This window comes from Vicugna pacos, chromosome 1 (genome assembly GCF_048564905.1).
Source record: "Vicugna pacos chromosome 1, VicPac4, whole genome shotgun sequence".
Lineage (NCBI taxonomy): Eukaryota > Metazoa > Chordata > Mammalia > Artiodactyla > Camelidae > Vicugna > Vicugna pacos.
This window is the reverse complement of record NC_132987.1, coordinates 124,244,318-124,260,971: the sequence shown is the minus strand read 5'-3', so window position 1 is coordinate 124,260,971 and position 16,654 is coordinate 124,244,318. Positions and strand designations below refer to the sequence as shown.

At 60.5% G+C, this 16,654-nt stretch overlaps 1 protein-coding gene across 1 annotated transcript; it reads left to right on the top strand.

Moving 5' to 3' along the window:
* The first annotated feature begins 1,221 nt into the window (after positions 1-1,221).
* On the top strand, positions 1,222-15,950 carry FTCD (formimidoyltransferase cyclodeaminase). Its single transcript, XM_072970556.1, has 14 exons — positions 1,222-1,275; positions 1,965-2,148; positions 2,814-2,942; positions 3,795-3,883; positions 3,974-4,153; positions 5,087-5,224; positions 5,308-5,439; positions 9,263-9,324; positions 9,689-9,818; positions 9,906-10,067; positions 13,225-13,268; positions 13,484-13,622; positions 14,803-14,898; positions 15,864-15,950. The coding sequence occupies exons 1-14, from the start codon at positions 1,222-1,224 to the stop codon at positions 15,948-15,950; spliced, it is 1,626 nt and encodes a 541-aa protein (XP_072826657.1).
* Positions 15,951-16,654: the final 704 nt, after the last annotated feature.

The window sequence follows — 16,654 nt, the reverse complement described above, 5'->3', positions numbered from 1 at the left end:
GCACTTCCACCCCACCCCGGGGCTGCGGGTGTGCGGGAGGGACTGGCGTCGTGTCGGAGCCGGGGTTTGGAGAGCTGCACTGGTTGAGCCTTTGCGGGGTGCCTGGTGCTGCTGGGACCCGCAGTAGGAGGCAGTACGGCCGTCACCCACACTCGCCCGCGTTCACCAGGGAGAGCCGCGGCGGGAGAGGGCCGGCCTGTCCCTGGCCTCCGGGGGTGTCTGGGCTCACCGAGCCACTCCTCCCTCTGCCAGTCCCCGTCAGCAGCTGCTGGAGGGGGTGCTTTCTGAAGCCCGGAAGGCTGAGGGTCTGAGAGATCCGGGCATCTCCTCGGCTGGCCCCATGGTGACTGCTGAGGAGGGAAGTACCTTCAGATGCTGGTCGCTCCAGGGCTGTGTGGGACGCCTGCTTCCGGGAGGACGGCAGATGGGGCGGGGGGTTGCGGGGGTCCACGTGCTGCCAGCGTGGCTGCGTGATGGGTGGGCCTTTGCGGGACAGAAATATCCATGTTCGAAAATCACTGAGGGTTTCAAGCAGCATCGGCCTGAGCGGCCCCCTGAGCTGAGGGCCCTGGGCTGCTATCCGGGGGTGTGTCGCCCCCTGTGGGGGTCCCTCGGCTGCAGGGAGCAGCAGCCCGGAGAGCTGGGCCCTGTGTGCCTGCCCCACGGGCAGCGCCTTCACACTCGCCCTCACGCTCACCCGCGTGTTCTCCCTCCTGACCAGTTGAGCTGACTTCTGCTGAGAGGTAGGCCCAGGGCTGGGGCCTCTCACACGATCCCCTGCAGCCCTGAAGCTCCAGCTGTCACCTGAAGAAACAGGCCAGAGGTCACTTGGAGGGCCACACAGGGGGTCACTAGCTGGGATTGGAGCCCGGGCTGACCTGAGGCCATGGCTCATGAGGACCTCCCCCTAGGGTCCAGGTCACACGTCCTGCTTTCAGGGGAGCCCACCCCCACCTGGGCGGAAGCATCCATCCTCCTCCTCCGTTGGCAGCCCCACAGGGGTCCCAGTTCTGCCCCTCACCCCCGCCACGCCCGGCCACCCCTGGTCTGCTCTGAGTTTGCACAGGTGCCACAGCCCACCTCGCGTGACTGGTGGTTAATGAGAAGCCTGCCCAGGGGAGGGCCCTGCCCGGTGCATAAATGTCCTGCCAGCGCCGGAGCTCATCGTCCCTCCTTCCTGCCTCTGCCCTGTGACAGGAGCAACGGATCAAGGCCTGGACCATGTCCCAGCTGGTGGAATGTGTCCCCAACTTCTCGGAGGGGAACAACCAGGAGGTGAGGGGCCTGGGCGTGGCTGGGGGCAGCACAGGGGCTCAGACAGGAGAGGGTTGTGCTTGGTGTGGGGCTTGGGGATAATTTTCTCCAAAAGGGACGTGCCCTATGAGGATGGGGGCTTGGACGTGACCAGCGGGCTGTAAGGATGTGGCGCGGGGTGAGCAGCCAGGCAGGGGTCCTGGCCTGGATCTGGGCGTGGGGTCTGGGCAGATCACTCGGCCTCTCGTGTGAAAAGGAGAGCCCTCCAGCCGACCCACCAGGCGGGTGACGGTCTCCGTGGGGCGTGGCCTCCCCTCCCCACACCTTACACGGCGGGCACTGCTGTTACCTTGATGTGACCTACAGGAAACTGAGGCACAGAGAGCTGGGTAGGCCTTCCTGCTGCCTCAGAAGGTTCCGGACCTTTCATGCACCTCCTCCCGTGCAGGCCACCTGGGGGCCGGGGCCCTGACCCTCTGTGACCCTGTCCTATAAATCACCTTCTCAGGGCCCAGGCAGCCCCTCTGCCCAGGCTCCTGCCTCCACGTGTGCTCGTTCCTCCTCCCTGGGGCTCCTGCTCTGGGGAGTTGCCAGATGCTTGGCACCAGCTCCATGCCCGTGTCTGGGTTGGGGCAGGACAGGCACGGCCCCCCAGTTCCTGCTCTGTCCCCCATGGGGAGACCGAAGCACAGAGTGGCTTTTGTCCCCAGGTGATTGAGGCCATCTCCCGAGCTGTGGCACAGACCCCGGGCTGCACTCTGCTGGACGTGGACGCTGGCCCCTCCACCAACCGCACTGTCTACACATTTGTGGGGCGCCCCGAGGACGTGGTGGAGGGGGCCCTCAATGCTGCCCGGGCCGCCTCTCAGCTCATCGACATGAGCAGGCACAGAGGTGAGGGGCCGAGCACCGGCGGCCGGCCTTGCCCGCAGGGCTTGCGGGGGGCATGGTACCGACAGGCCAGCCCGATGCCCCCTTGGGCCCCATCCACGTTCTGGGGGCCCAGGTGTGACCAGCAGTGAGGCTCTTGTGCTCTGAGCAGGCCCTGGGAGAGGACGCTCCCCAACCTGTCAACAGCCCACGAATCAAACACATTTCCTGGGCAGCAGGGTCAAAGGTGGGTGGACACCCAGGGAGCTGGTCAAAAGGGCAGCGTCTCTGGCCGCTCACAGTGGGGGAGGGAATGCACAAGTGATCCCATTGGTGAAGAGAGACGGAGGCTTATCTCAAACAGAGGAGCCGCCTGAGTGGAGGGGGCATGGGGGCCGCCTTCTCTGGGGGAGGGGTGCTGCTGATCCAAAGCCGGCAGCTCCGTCTGCCCCATGCGAGGCTGGGGCTTGAGAAGGAGGCGGAGACTTTCTGAGAGCTTGGAGTTACCCCTTTTAGGAGAGGGTGGGGCTCCCTACAGAGATGCCGGATTAGCCGGAGTACCTGCTTCTTCCTGAGCTCCTGTGGTCTGAGTGGATGGCTGGTGTGCGTGTGGAAGGGGCCAGAGAGGGTGGGGTCCACCCCGCGTTCCCCACCGGGACCTCCCCTTTACCAGCCCCCTTCTCTCGCAGGGGAACACCCTCGGATGGGCGCCCTGGACGTGTGCCCCTTCGTCCCGGTGAGGGGCGTCACCATGGACGAGTGTGTGCTCTGTGCCCAGGCCTTTGGCCGGCGGCTGGCAGAGGAGCTGGGCGTGCCAGGTGAGTGCCCTGGAGCATGCCCGGTCCAGGGGCTCCCCCAGCCGGGCCTCCTCCTTTCACTTCAGTTCCCACCAGCAGCAGCCATGCCTCAGGTCCTCTGCTCCTGCATCCTTAAAAATGCAGACTTTAAGGAAAAAAACTTATTATGCAGATTTTTGACAGACAGGAATATGTCCCTCTTCTCCCACACTGAGACAAAGTGCAAGGCTGGGCCCGCGTCAGGGAGGTGCTGCTCCCGCGCGTGGGGGCGTGGGGCCAAGTAGCCGCCCTGTAAGGACTGTGCCTGACGGATGGAGAACCCTAACAGTCTGCCCTTAACGGAACGACTTCACTTTGGGGAATTAAGCAAACGGAGGCGAGGCCCCACACAGGGCCTCGGGCGGACACGTGAGCCCAGTCTAGCCCTGCGACCTGGGCGATGTGGGCGGATGGACAGGCCTAGGGGAGGGACACACGGGGCGTGGAGTCTGTCACAGCGCTTGTGTGGGTGTCGGGAGTCGGTGGGGAGTTCCTTTGTGCTGCTTAATTTACGGGCAAGTTTATCGTTCAATGAAAATGTATTTTGGAAGGAAACATGACTCTCCTTCCAGCCCTGCACATCCACTCCTAATGCTTGTGGTCGTGTGCCGGCTTTTCCTGGGGCTTCTGTGCAGGGGCAGTAGGGGTGGGGTGGAGGGTCCCGCCCATACACAGTGCCCGTCCGAGACCCTCCAGGCCCATCCGACGAGGCGCAGAGGTAGGAGCGCCGCCAGCAAAACGGAGCTGCGGCAGGCCTGTCCGGTCGCTCCTCCGGGGACAGGGGCTCTGCGCGCCCACCGGCCGGGGGCCTGACCGGCCAGGCTTGCCTTGCAGTGTACCTCTACGGCGAGGCGGCGCGGACGGCCCATCGCCGGTCCCTGCCGGCCATCCGGGCCGGGGAGTACGAGGCCCTCCCTGAGAAGGTGCAGTGACCCGCCAGGTGGGGGGTTGGGGGTGGGCTCTGCGCAGGGGCCCTCCTTCCCCTTCCCTCACCCGGGGCCCCCCACCCGCAGCTCAAGCAGGCCGAGTGGGCACCCGACTTCGGGCCCAGCTCCTTTGTCCCCAGCTGGGGGGCCACCGTCACGGGGGCGCGGAATTTCCTCATCGCGTTCAACATCAACCTGCTTGGCACCAAGGAGCAGGCTCACCGCATCGCACTCAACCTCCGGGAGCAGGGCCGCGGGAAGGACCAGGTGGGCGGAGCTGGCTCGCGCACGGGGTGGGGGTGGGGGGCCTGTGGAACCCCGAGGGGCCCACCAGGGAGGCTCAAGGCTGGGCCACTTGGGGAGCCTGTCTTTAAAGGACATTTTCCATGAAAGTGGGCAGGGCTACGGCTGTTGTTAGAATATTACAGTATTTCCTCATGGATAGGGAGACAGCTGCTTCTGAGTCCCAGGTGCCCCCATATACCTTCAGATGCCCCCGAGTGCCCCAGGTGCCCTAATCCACACCACAGTCTACCAGGGCAGCTGTCACTTCGTTTGAGCATCACTCCTGGAGAAGGTTCTAGTTGGACGCAGGTAGACAGAGACACCCGGTGAGGGAGTGGAGGGTAACATCCTGCAGACCTGTCAGCTCCCACCCTGGGGACCTGGGCCCTGCCAGGCAGCCAAGGCCCCTGGAGCCCAGTTTCCGTCTGCAGACTCAGTTGTCTGCAAGCACAACACAAATGTATAGCATCTCCCAAATCCTTCCTTATGTTTCAGTTAAGTCAGAGGTCAGAGATCTTCCTGGATGGACTGAGTCACCTCAAGGAGTGAGGGCTGAAGCTGGCCTCTGGGGTGAGGGGTGGGGTGGAGGGAAGGGACGGGCCCACAGGACAAGCTTTTGTGAAATGCTGGCCTGGAGGCAGCGCCTCGTGTGGGGTGGGGCAGGCATCTCGGTGCTGAGCCCTGACCCTTAGGGGCCTCAGTTTCTTGTGGTGGGCAGGTCCCTCCCTGTCTCCACAGAGACAGTGGGAGAGCCGCCTGGCACTGGCCATCTGGGCAGCACCGCACAGGCCAGGCCTGCCTCATCCAAGCATCTGGGGATGAAGGGAGCCCCCTGGCCAGCTGGGCAAGAGGCTCTCAGCACGGGGCCCAGGAGAGGCTGGCAGGGCCAGGTTGGGAAAGTCTTGTCCTTTGCAGCCAGGACGCCTGGAAAAGGTGCAAGGCATTGGCTGGTACCTGGATGAGAAGAACCTGGCTCAGGTGTCTACAAACCTCCTGGACTTTGAGGTCACGGGGTTGCACACGGTCTTTGAGGAGGCCTGCAGAGAAGCCCAGGTGAGCAGGGCTGTGGTCCCCCCCGGGGCATGCTCACACCCAGACCCTGGGTGCTGACTTGGCCTGACCTCTGACCTCCCCAGGAGCTGAGCCTTCCAGTGGTGGGCTCGCAACTGGTGGGCCTGGTGCCTCTGAAGGCCCTGCTGGACGTGGCCGCCTTTTACTGCGAGAAGGAGAACCTCTTCCTCCTGGAGGACGAGCACCGCATCAGGCTGGTGGGCTGGGCCCCAGGGAGGGTCGGGCTGGGCTGGCTGGGCCCTGGGCCAGGATGGGGGGCGGGGGACCTGCCTGGACCCCCCGGCTGAGTCTGAGCCTCCTCCTCTGCCTCTTTGCTCTGTTGTCTGGGCCCCGAGGTTGAGATTGTGCTGCTTTCATTTGGGGAACTCTACTGAGGTTTTCTTTGAGAACTGAGATATGTTCCATCTTGTAAAACCTCTGCGGAGGGGACAGCGCCTGTGTCTCGTGGGGGGACCGGCACCCCTCCGTCCTCCTGCATGGGGGGGGTTGGCTGTGGACATAACACTCAGCGTCCATGATTATTCACAAAGTGGCTCCCTTGTCCCAGCTCCGCCTGGCCTGCTCTGGGTGCAGCAAGGCCTTGGCTGCCCTGTTGTCCTGGCCTCTGAGTCATTTTGTTTTGAGGGTGTTTCTCACAATGAGCACATGATTGGATTTCCCTGAAAGGTTTTGCTTTTTGGTAGTTGAGTTTATCCTTTTGTATTGACTAATTTAGCAGATATGTCTGGAATTACTTTTGTCCTGTTTTTAAGCATGTGAGGTTGTAGTTCCCCTCCGGTTTATGGAGGAGTTAGTCTAATTTTTAGGTATTTTGGTGATTACCTTTATTACTTAATATATTTATCTCTAGTTTGATTTGTTAATTTAAAACCTTTATCCAAATGTATCAATTTGATTTATCAGTTTTTCTTATCACAGGCACACTTTGGAGAAATCGTAGGTTTGGTTCCAGACCATTTCAATAAAGCAAATATCGCAATAAAACAAGTCACAGGGATTTTTTGGTTTCCCAGTGCATATGAACGTTATGCTTACACTCGACTGCAGTCTGTTAAGTGTGCAATAGCGTTATGTCTAAAAAGAGTGTACGTACCTTAAGTACTTCGTTGCAAAAGAACGTTAACCATCACCTGAGCTTCCAGCGGAAATCTTTGTGCTGGTGGAGGGTTTGAAGCATTGCTAGACTTACTGAAATGTGACAGGGAGATGCAAAGTAAGTAAATGCTGTTGGAAGGATGTTGGAAAGATGGTGCCAACAGACTAACTCTATGCCAGGCTTCCACAGACCTGCAGCCTGGAAACACGCGCGGCCTCTGAAGCGCGGCAGGGCGAGGCCCGCCTGTGCACCGGCTGCCGCTGTGGAGGCGAGAGGGGACGTGCTCAGCACTTGCTCCCTCTTCTCTTCCTGCGCCGTTTCCTGATTTTTTTAGAGCTGTGGTATTTTTTAGGGGGGGTGTTTCAGTGGTTAAATATGTAAAAGAATCTTCCTTGAAAGGCGGCGACTCTGCCACACGCGTCCTGGTGTTGGTTAGTCTGTGCCGCTTTCCCTTTGGAGCGAGGTCTCACTCTTGTTTCGTTTCAGGGATGCTTTCTTCTGTATTTTTGAGCCAGTTTTCGGTTCTTTTTCTTCACAGTCATCAGCTACACTGAGGTAGTGTTTTCTTCCTCTACGTGGTCTGTCTTTTCTCCACTTTCTTTCCATTCCTCTCCGCCACGTCCACTGTGGTCTTCTGAGGCCTGGCTCCTCAGTCACTGATGCAGTCTGCGGCCTGGTCTTCCCTCCAGCTGCCACAGAGTTTTGTGTAACTTTTAATTCTGATGTAATTTCCTCCTCGCAGAGAAGGTGCAGCAGTACCAGGAGCTCCCTCATCTCTAGATCCACCCATCGTTTGCATTTTGCCCCATTTGCTATATTATTCTTTCTCTGTATTCACATAGAATCGCATTTCTTTTTTCTGGATCATTTGCGAGTAGATTGAAGCCACTGTACCCTTTACCCTGAATTCATTCAGGGTGTATTTCTTAAGATCAAGGACGTTCTCTTACACAATCTCAGTGCGATGTTCAAAATCAGCAAATTCAACCCGGTACAATCTAGTATCTAATCTGCGGCCACAATCAAATTACATTACTGTCTCCACTCCAGGGTCCAGCCTAGACCAACAGTAGCTTCAGGTGCCTTGTCTTTTGCGGCCTTTAATCTGGGCCAGCCCCTTCCTTGATGGTGGTGATGGGCTGTAAAGTGCAGGCTGGTGGTTTTGTGAGGTGCTGCTCGCTGGGTACCAGGCTGACCTTTCTCGTGCCTTTAGGCAGGAGCAGCCCAGAAGTGACGTGGGGTCCTCCTCAGGGCCTTACTGGGTCCCTTGGTCAAGCTGGTGTCCCCTAGCCAGGGTTATTCACTGCTATGTTTCTGTTTTCCCTTTTGTCGTTAATAAGCACTTCCTGGGGAGGTAGTTGAGGATGTGCAAATGCCCTGCTCTTCTTGAATTCCAGCCACAAGTTTAGCAGCATGGAGAATTTTCTGACCTCACCCTTTCTCTGCGGGAGCTGTCGCCTCTCTGACGTTTGTTTACTCCTGGTCAATGTGTTTCGTACTCTCTTCTTTTTTGGGGGGGAGGGGATAATTAGCTTTATTTATTTATTTATTTATTTATTTATTTAATGGAGGTGCTGGGGACTGAACCCAGGACCTCATGCGTGCTGAGCACGCGCTCTACCACTGCGCTGTACCTTCTCCTTCACTTCTTTTCTTTTTAAAATGTATCATTTTATACTTTTTATCTGAAAGTTCTGAGGTCTGTAGTCCCGGAGGTCTGACTTTGCAGATGGCCGTGCCTGTGGACTCTCACAGCAATTACTTCTTCACATGTTGTGTGATTTTTGATTGTGAGTGACTGTTTGGAGTCTCATCTGTGGCAATTCTTGGTTAAAAGTTTGTGTTTGCCTCTTTTAGATGCTTGGGCCACTTTAGATGAGTCTTTTGCTCGGAGTTTTGGAACCACACAGTAGGGAGTTCTGCGTGAACCGCGGCCCGTCTCCCCATCAGGGACGCTTATGGTTAGAATTTCCAGGAGAGATATTTCTCCTGCTTCACTAGAGAGAAGGCCGAGACCGGAAGTGTCCCTGTTATTTCCTGTGGCGGGTGTTTTTTTCCCATCTCATCTTTGGAGATGTCATCTTTCAGGGGTGTCCAGTCTGGCCCCAACTTGTGCAGTCTTAGGAACCCCCACTCTCGGGGGATGCTCAGATGCCTCCAGGGTGGACCCACCTTCTGGGCAAGACTTTCTGGGCATTTCTGGCCTTGGATGGTTTCCAGGCGCTGAATCCACTCTGACAGTTAGCTCCTCTGAGGTTCTCTGTGGCCACTGCTGGCTCTCAGCGTGCGCTCAGCCCCGTCTCCGGGCTCCCAGGGAGGCCTCCCGACTGTCCCGGGGCCGCTGCTTCATGTCTCTGAAGCCTCGCTTGCCCGTGTCTATTCTGCTTGGCTCCAGTGGCCCGGGGCTGTGCCGCGGGCACCTGGCACCTCGAGTGTCCGGAGCGTCTGCTCCTTACGGGGCTGCTGCCACCTCTGCCTCGGATTTAGGGGAGATGCACATCTCCCCCGTAGCGAGTCTCACATTTGGGCAGATCAGGCCGCTCCCAGACTCTAAGGACCAGGCAGATCTGGCCCCTGAGGAGCTGGAATCTTGTCCAAAGAGGCAGTTTTCTTGGTCCCTTCCAGCAGCAGGCTCATGTGGGGGCAGCACGGGGGTCAGTTCTCTGGGGGGGTCACCAGCAGGCCCTGCTCTCTTGGGGCCTTGGTCTCCGAGTGGGCAGCACGCTGGGTGTGTCAGGCAGTCCTGAGGGTGCCTGAGGCCATGCGGTCAGCAGGGCTGCTGGTGGGCAGGGGTGTGGCCTCTGCGCCCGGGCCGGCTCCCCACAAGGGTGCAGATGCACCGCGGGCTCAGGCAGGGCCAGCACCGGAGCCTGCCTCGCTGGGGACTGGGCCGGGCGGCTCCCTGTCACCCACCCCTCTTCCAGGTGGTCAGCCGGCTGGGCTTGGACTCTCTGTGCCCCTTCAACCCCAAGGAGCGGATCGTCGAGTGAGTGGCACCCCCGACCCCCACGCCTGCGTGCAGACACCTGGTCCTTCCAGAGCTCTGCTCTGTTGCCAGGTGTGGGGCTGGGGGCCTTTAGGGAGGGGAGGTGCAGTGAGGCCCCAACAAGGTCCTGCTCTGTCCTCACACAGCTCCTGGCTGGTCACAAACCCTCCCTGGGGCAGCTGCTCTGCAGACTGGGCCCTGTCCCCTCCCCATGCTGGTGCGGGTGGGGTGTGGGGTGGTGGCCTGGAGTCAGGGACCCTGGCCTGGCCAGCCCACACTCTCAGCCAGGCAGTCACTGCCAGGACCCTTCTCTGATACCCGTCCCTGCACGGCCCGAACCCCACCCAGCACCCCACCCCCGCAGGTACCTGGTCCCTGAGGGCGGGTCCCAGCAGAGCCTGGTGGACCAGCCCCTGCGTGCCTTCGTCCGCGAGGTGGGCGCCCGCTCGGCAGCCCCGGGGGGCGGCTCCGTGGCAGGGGCCTGTGCAGCCATGGTGAGCGCAGGCCCGGGTCAGGCGGGGATGCTGGGGAGGCTGGGGCAGGGCCTCGGGGCAGGTCATACACATGTCTCCTCGCCCCAGGGTGCCGCGCTGGCCTCCATGGTTGGCCTCATGACCTACGGGCGGCGCCAGTTTGAGCACCTGGACGCGACCATGCGGCGTCTGATCCCGCCTTTCCACGCAGCCTCGGCCAAGCTGACTGCGATGGTGGACTCTGACGCCCGCGCCTTCGAGGCCTACCTGGTGAGTTGCAGCCCTGGGCGAGGTTGGGGGTCAGTGGGCAGTGCTGGTCTGGAAGAAAGGTGGGCCTGGAGCACAGGGGGCTGAAGCCCAGAGAGGCTGGAGGGAGAGGACAGTGGTCGGCTGCTACTGGGCCCTCCCTCCCTGCTGGTGCAGGGCTGAGCCCAGCAGGTCTGGTGCAGGCAGGACCCCGGGTTGGAGTCTCTGTAGGGCTTGGTGGGGGGAGGGAGAGAAGGACAGCTGCCCGGAGGGTCAGCCAGGCTCAGTGTCCCCTGGCCAGCTGCCCCTTGAGTCCTCTTGGTGGGTGGCACCCAGATCTGCCCATGCTGGAGGAAGGCAGGGTCCCCAGAGGAGAGCTCACATGCCAGGAAGGTCTGGAACAGAAATCTTCACAGGAGAAATGCGGGTGAGTCAGGGTCTCAGAGAGACCAGAGAAGACATTCAGCCATAAGACAAAAGCAGGCCACTGGGGAATGTTCACATCACACGGACACACAGGTGGTTAGGTCCAGACAGCGCTCACCTAGGAGGGGGGCAGAGGAGGGGCCTCCATCAAAACCAGGGGCAGAAAGGTCGAGATGCAAGTTCAAGGCCAAGAAGCCCCAGGGCAGGTCCGTGAGCAACCCCAGCGGAGAGGACCTGGGACAAACGGGCGTGAGGGAGCTCGGACTCCGTGGGTGTAGGAAGACCAGCCTGAGAAGGTGTGAGCTTCACCAACACCAGGCATCCCAGGGCCTTCTGGACAGAGCCGCCCCGCCGGCAAGACTGGGCGTGAAGGGAGGACGTGGACCAGGGGACCTCCGGGAGGTGACCTCTGGGAGCTGGGCACCTTGGAGAGCATGAACAATCAGAGCTCCGTCTGAGGAAGTTGTGATGCTGGAAGAGGTGACCGTCTGACTAGAGCGGGTCCTCAGGGAGGCATACGGACCGATACCGTCTTCTGTAAGGACTCTTAAGGCTGAATTTCACTTACTTGCTTTTTAAAATAAGTGAAACCTTCAGGGGTTCAGAGTTCACAAGGGCAGAGGGTAGCTGGTGCCCCCAGCACACCTGCCCTGCCCCCCGAGCAGGTGCAGCTGCCAGTGCCCAGTTCCTGGGATCTTTGTGTACGTTCCTGTGGCCCCGTTTCTCTTTTTCTTACACAAATGGCTCAGTTTTGCCTCATTCGCCCTTCACGTGACGTTCTCCTGGAGTGGGGACACCCTAAGGCCCGCTGGGCTGCCTTGGGCGGAGCCCTGCTGGGGATGCAGCTGGGACACGTGGGGTGAACAGACAGTGTCCGTTGGAGGCGTGCGGTGGACGGGCGGTAGGAGTGAACTCGGAGAAGGACTCTCGCCCCAGGGTGGGTGCGCCGCTCACTTGAAGGGTGCTGTCCGGCGGGCCTTGTAGAGGTTGTGCGGTCCTCACGCCTCTTCCCCCGACCCGTGGGCTGTCAGACGGGGCGGTCTCGCCGCCTGTCTCTTGGTGCCGCCCTGGCGAGGGCGGCTCATTGTGGGCGGGGCAGCGGGAGGACCGTTTGCCCCCTTTTCAGGGAAGTGAGTGTCCTTTTCTTTTCCATCTCTCGTGGTGAGCTCCCTGGGACTCTTCTCGAGCCAGGAGCCCCAGCTCGTGCTTTGACCTCATTTCGCTTGTGCTGGCTTCTGACAACGCGAGCTGTGTCTTTTTTGTTGCCGAGTATTCAGTCTTTCTGCTCTTTCCTGTGTTCTGTGTCATAGTTGAATGGCCTCCTCAGGCCAAACTTACTGGACTTCTCCCTCGGAGTTTCCAGTCGCTGGTGCTGATGAGCTCACGACACTGAGAGGTGACTAAAGAGAAACGTCAGCTTACATATAAAAATTAGTGTGTAATTATTAACACTAAAAATATTACAAATTCTTACCACTACAGATAGAAATAAGACAAATATAAAAGAAGTGGAGGGGGAAGTAGAAACATGAAAATCTAATCAAAAGGCAGGAAAGAAGAAGAAAGATAGTTAGCGAAGAGGAGTGGTTCAGAGAAAACCTAAACTAAAATGATGAGACAGAGACACACCCAGCCAACAGTCACCCGCACACAAACGTGAGCCGGGGAGACACTGGCGTGGTTTATGCTCCTGCTGAGCGGCAAGAAGATGGACTTCCAAAAAAAAATAAGGAACAGCTTTATCTTGCACCAAATACGTTTGCAATCTCTGGATGGAGTCAGAAGCTAGATGTATACCTCCCTCTGTCCCCTAGACAACCTCACAGTAGCTCAGAAAATACGTCCAACTCTGGGGGCCAGGCCTCCTCAACCAGCCACAGACGTGGCCTCGTGAAAGACAGACGTGATTAAAATCAGGGGAGTTCTGCCCAGTGGAGACGCCACCACCAGGGTCTGGCCACACAGATTCAGCAGGGTCCTGCGTTCATGGAAAGGAGCAACGAGCCGTCGCAGGACAGGGCACCAGCGGGGCCCCGGGGAGGCTGGTGTGTCAGGAGGGGCAGATTCAGCTTCTGGGGTCCTGGGAGAGTTCGCTCTTGCGCAGGGCTGGTGGCCCAGCTGACTGGTAACAACTTTGGGGTGGAGATGTGGCCAAATCTGCAAAACTGAAAGGCGCAGTCCCCACCCAGCGATCCCCGGACCTGTCCAGAAGCCCTGCACGTGGGTAGGGCTAGGGCACCGGGGTGTGAGCGGGAGAGCCTGGACATGGCCGCCCACAGCACAGGGCGCTCGGATGAGGACAGGCCTGCCCGACCCAGGAGAGGCACACACCCGCGTGACCACCGCTAGGTGGCACCTTTGGGGAGGGAGGGACACGGCCTGAACCTTTATGTCTGCTCTTTGGGGGCCGCACGGCTGCCTTGAATGGAGCCAGTGCTGTGGGGGGTCTGGGGCTGGAGGACTTGCTACCCTTCGGCCCCTGAGGGCACAGCCCCCTCCTCTCTAGTCCCTCAGTGCCCAATGCGGAGGCCTCGCACCAGTTTGCCTTCCTCTGTCAGGGGCCGAACGATAGGAAGTTTAATCCACGGACCCACTAGCAGTGCTCATCCGAAAGTATGTCTGTGCCCGGTTGCGGCGCCGGCCCTGGAGCTGCGGTCCGGGTGTGGAGGCTACCTGACTCCCCCAGGCCCCTGTGTGGCCAGAAGGCCCTCTTCCTCAGCCACTCCCCTGGGCGTTTCTGTGTTTGCTCTGACAGAAAGCAGTGAAGCTGCCCAAGAACACACCTGAGGACAGGGACAGGTGAGTGCAGCAGTGGCCAGGGGGCGCCGTGCCAGGCTGTGGACGCCAGCTGCCCTGAGAGGCCCTGATACCTTTCAGCCCACCTCTGGTGTGTTGTGATTAAGGAACAATGCCCCTGCGGCCCCCCCAGTTCTGCCTGCTTGGGGTGGGGCTGTTGGGTGGGGCTGGCGGTGCCTGGGTGCCCTGGGCTCGGACCACTGAGCCCTCCATTGCAGGCGCACAGCTGCCCTGCAAGAGGGGCTGAGACAGGCGGTGGCCGTGCCCTTGGAGCTGGCGGAGACAGTGGCCTCACTGTGGCCAGCGCTGCAGGAGCTGGCCCTGTGTGGGAACCTGGGCTGCCGGTCGGACCTACAGGTACAGGGAGGGGTCCGCTGCCCGCTGTGGGTCGGGGGCAGTGTGGAGGGTCGTTGGGCTTCACAGCTGATCACTGTATGTTTGAGGAGCCCGGCCTGGACCCGAGCACGTCGCAGGGTGTCTTGGCCGGCCTCAGCCAGCAGGGCCGGCTCAGTTACCCACCTTAAGGTGGAGAACTAAGGGTCTTGTTCAGAGCATCCCAGCAGAGAGGCAGAACCTCAAATGTGTCTACAGAGTCCACCCCTAACCGTTTCCACAGACCCTGCCCCACTCCTTCCCAGCGCCTGTCCCTCCAGAAAACCCCACGGCAGCTCACAGATGTGTCCACAGCCGGTGTGCAGAGGGCGTGGGGACCAGGGACATTAGAGCGGGTTCTGTAGCCTGTCCTGAAGCCCCAGGGCTCTCAGGGTCTTTACAAGACAGACACCTGTGTTTGGTGTCCAGCCCTGAGGCCCCTTGAGAATGCTGACAACGTATGGAAGCTGCTGAGCCCAGAGACCAAGTTCCCTGTGTTCTGGGCACCCCCTTGGCCCATGAGGCCTGTGAGTACCTAGCACACGGTGCTCACTGTTGAAGGCCTCCTTGTGGCCTGCTCTGGCCAAGGGCCATGCAGCTTTGGTTGTGGGGTCACGAGCACTGAGGCCAGTGAGGTGTGGACCAGGCTGTGGAATGGTCAGCTGAGGGTGGGCCTCTGAACGCTCAGTGGCGTGGGGGCCCTGGGACATCCCCAGGGAGGGCCAGGCCTCTATCCAGTGATTCCCAGCTCCAGAGGGCTGTGTAGATGCTCCCCCTGCCCGTGTGACCCGAGGGGGAGGGCTGTGCGGGAAACCGGGCTCCCGAGGCTCCAAGACTTTCCCCCATGGCCAGGGAGAGGGCCGGGAAGTGACCGGCCTGGGCCTGAGCCGTGCGCCAGGAGGCTGGCTTCGCTCAGATGAGAGGAGCTCGAAGCGGGGATGGATGGGGTGTGTGTTACCTCTGTCTCTGGATGGGGCTTCTCTGCTCGGAGAGAGGGCAGGGGTCTCCTCAGAGCTGTCCTGCTGCCTCGCGGGAGCTCCCGGGGGCTTTACGGACAGGGCACGAGCCCCTGCGGCCGCATCCCCGGCTCCGGAGTGGGCCTGGCGAGCCTCTGCTGGCCGCCCGTCATGGTGCTGGCCCCGCCCCGTCACTGGGACTCTTGCAGGTGGCAGCCAAGGCCCTGGAGACGGGCGTGTTTGGTGCATATTTCAACGTGGTCATCAACCTGAAGGGTGTCACTGATGATGAGTTTAAGGACCAGGTGTGTAGGAGCGTGGGCCAGGCCCCAATGGGGGGCTGGAGGTCCACCGACGTGGGGCCTGGGCACCTGGCCAACAGGTCCTCGATGGAGGGGATGTCCGTCTGATGAGACGGTCCCGCACCTCCTGTGAGTGGATGAGGCCTGGCCTGCAGAGCGTGGGCACCGGCGACGGCCGAGGTCTTCTCTCAGGGTCTCTGTGGAGGCCTGGGCGCCTGCCAGCACTCCCTCTTTCCCTCCCCTGCAGCTCTGGCCAGGCTGGGGCTCCGAGCTGGGCTGGGCTGTAGCACTGGCAACACGAGGTCTCAAAGACCTGTCACCAACCTACGCTGTTATTCCACTGATAATTTAATTGCTATTGTTATTAGAGTAAAATTCACAGAACGTGCAGCTCACCAGGTTACAGGGTACAATTCAGTGGCATTAAGCACATTCATGGTGTTGTGAGGCCACCACCGCTTCAAGTTCCAGAACTTTCTCACTCCAGAGGGGACCCTGCAGTCACCTGTTCCCAGCCCTGCCACCACCCATGTGTCTCTGTGATTTGCAACAATCTTTAAAAAGCAATTTCCTGGCTCGGAATGGGAGCACAGTGGCCTTTTCGAAGGCCAGCCGTCTGCACCTGCCTGCTGCAGCCAGGCTGGGCTTGGCCATCAGGGAAGTCACTGTCCACCACTTGGGCACTGAGATAAAGGACAGGCTACTTGAGTGCTGCCCCTTCAGCATCGGGGACTCAGCCCTGCCCTGGGCAGTCATGGCTGAAGTGGGATGACCCAGAGCATTGAGACTGGGGTCTGGTTGGCCCCACATCTCAGAAAGGAGAGGGGCCCCTCCCACCCCCACCAAGAGACCCATGAGGAGCTGAGGTCCCCAGGTCAGGGGCTTGGGGTCACCTGGAGTGGACACGCTAGGGAGGTGGCAGAGAGGCCTGGCCAGTGGGGTGATGACCAGGTCTCTCTGTCCGTCAGGTCCATCAGCGCATCTCCAGCCTCCTGCAGGAAGCCAAGACCCAGGCAGCACTGGTGCTGGACCGCCTGGAGGCCCGGCAGGAGTGACAGCTGGGGGGGGGACCTCCCTGTCTGGAGGACAGGGCGGCTGTGGGGCCCAGAGCGGGGAGGGTGTGGGGGGCAAGGAAAGGGGGGCTGTGGTGGGGGTGGGCTCTGTCTGGGGTTGGTGGTGTCACCCTCTGTCACCTGCAGCCTCCAGTAAAGTCACAACACACCAGTGCCTGTGGAGTGCCTGCGGGGTACCACAGGGCGGGGGCTGGGGAGGGCTGAGCTGAGTGTCAGAGACAGGGACTCTGGGACCTACGCGCACAAGGAGACGGGTGGGAGGAAGTGGGGGCACAGCATGAGGAGACAGGGGCTCCTGGGGTGCCCGGGGAATAGGGCCTCATAACAGGACCCCTCACATCTCACGGAGGGACGAGGCCTCGCTGCTGCATGGGTGGCAGAGTGCAGAGTCCTCCGAGGTGAGGGGTGGCCACGCCAGCTCCTCGCAGGGCAGGAGAGGGGGAGGAGGAGCAGGTGGCCAGGAGTTCCTGGGGAGGTAATGGTGACATGAGGGCCAGTTCCCGCGTCCGGGCCGGAAGAGGGGAAGCATCGGACCCTGGGGTTCTGGTTTGGGGGTGTCCCGGGCACCAGTGTTGACTTGCCTTTTGAAAGCTCTGGGGCCAAGGCCCAGCAGTGGGGGTCCTAGGAGGGTGGCTCCCCCACCTCCCAGCCCATGACCCCTGTGGGGCCTGGGTGGTGGGAGGGGG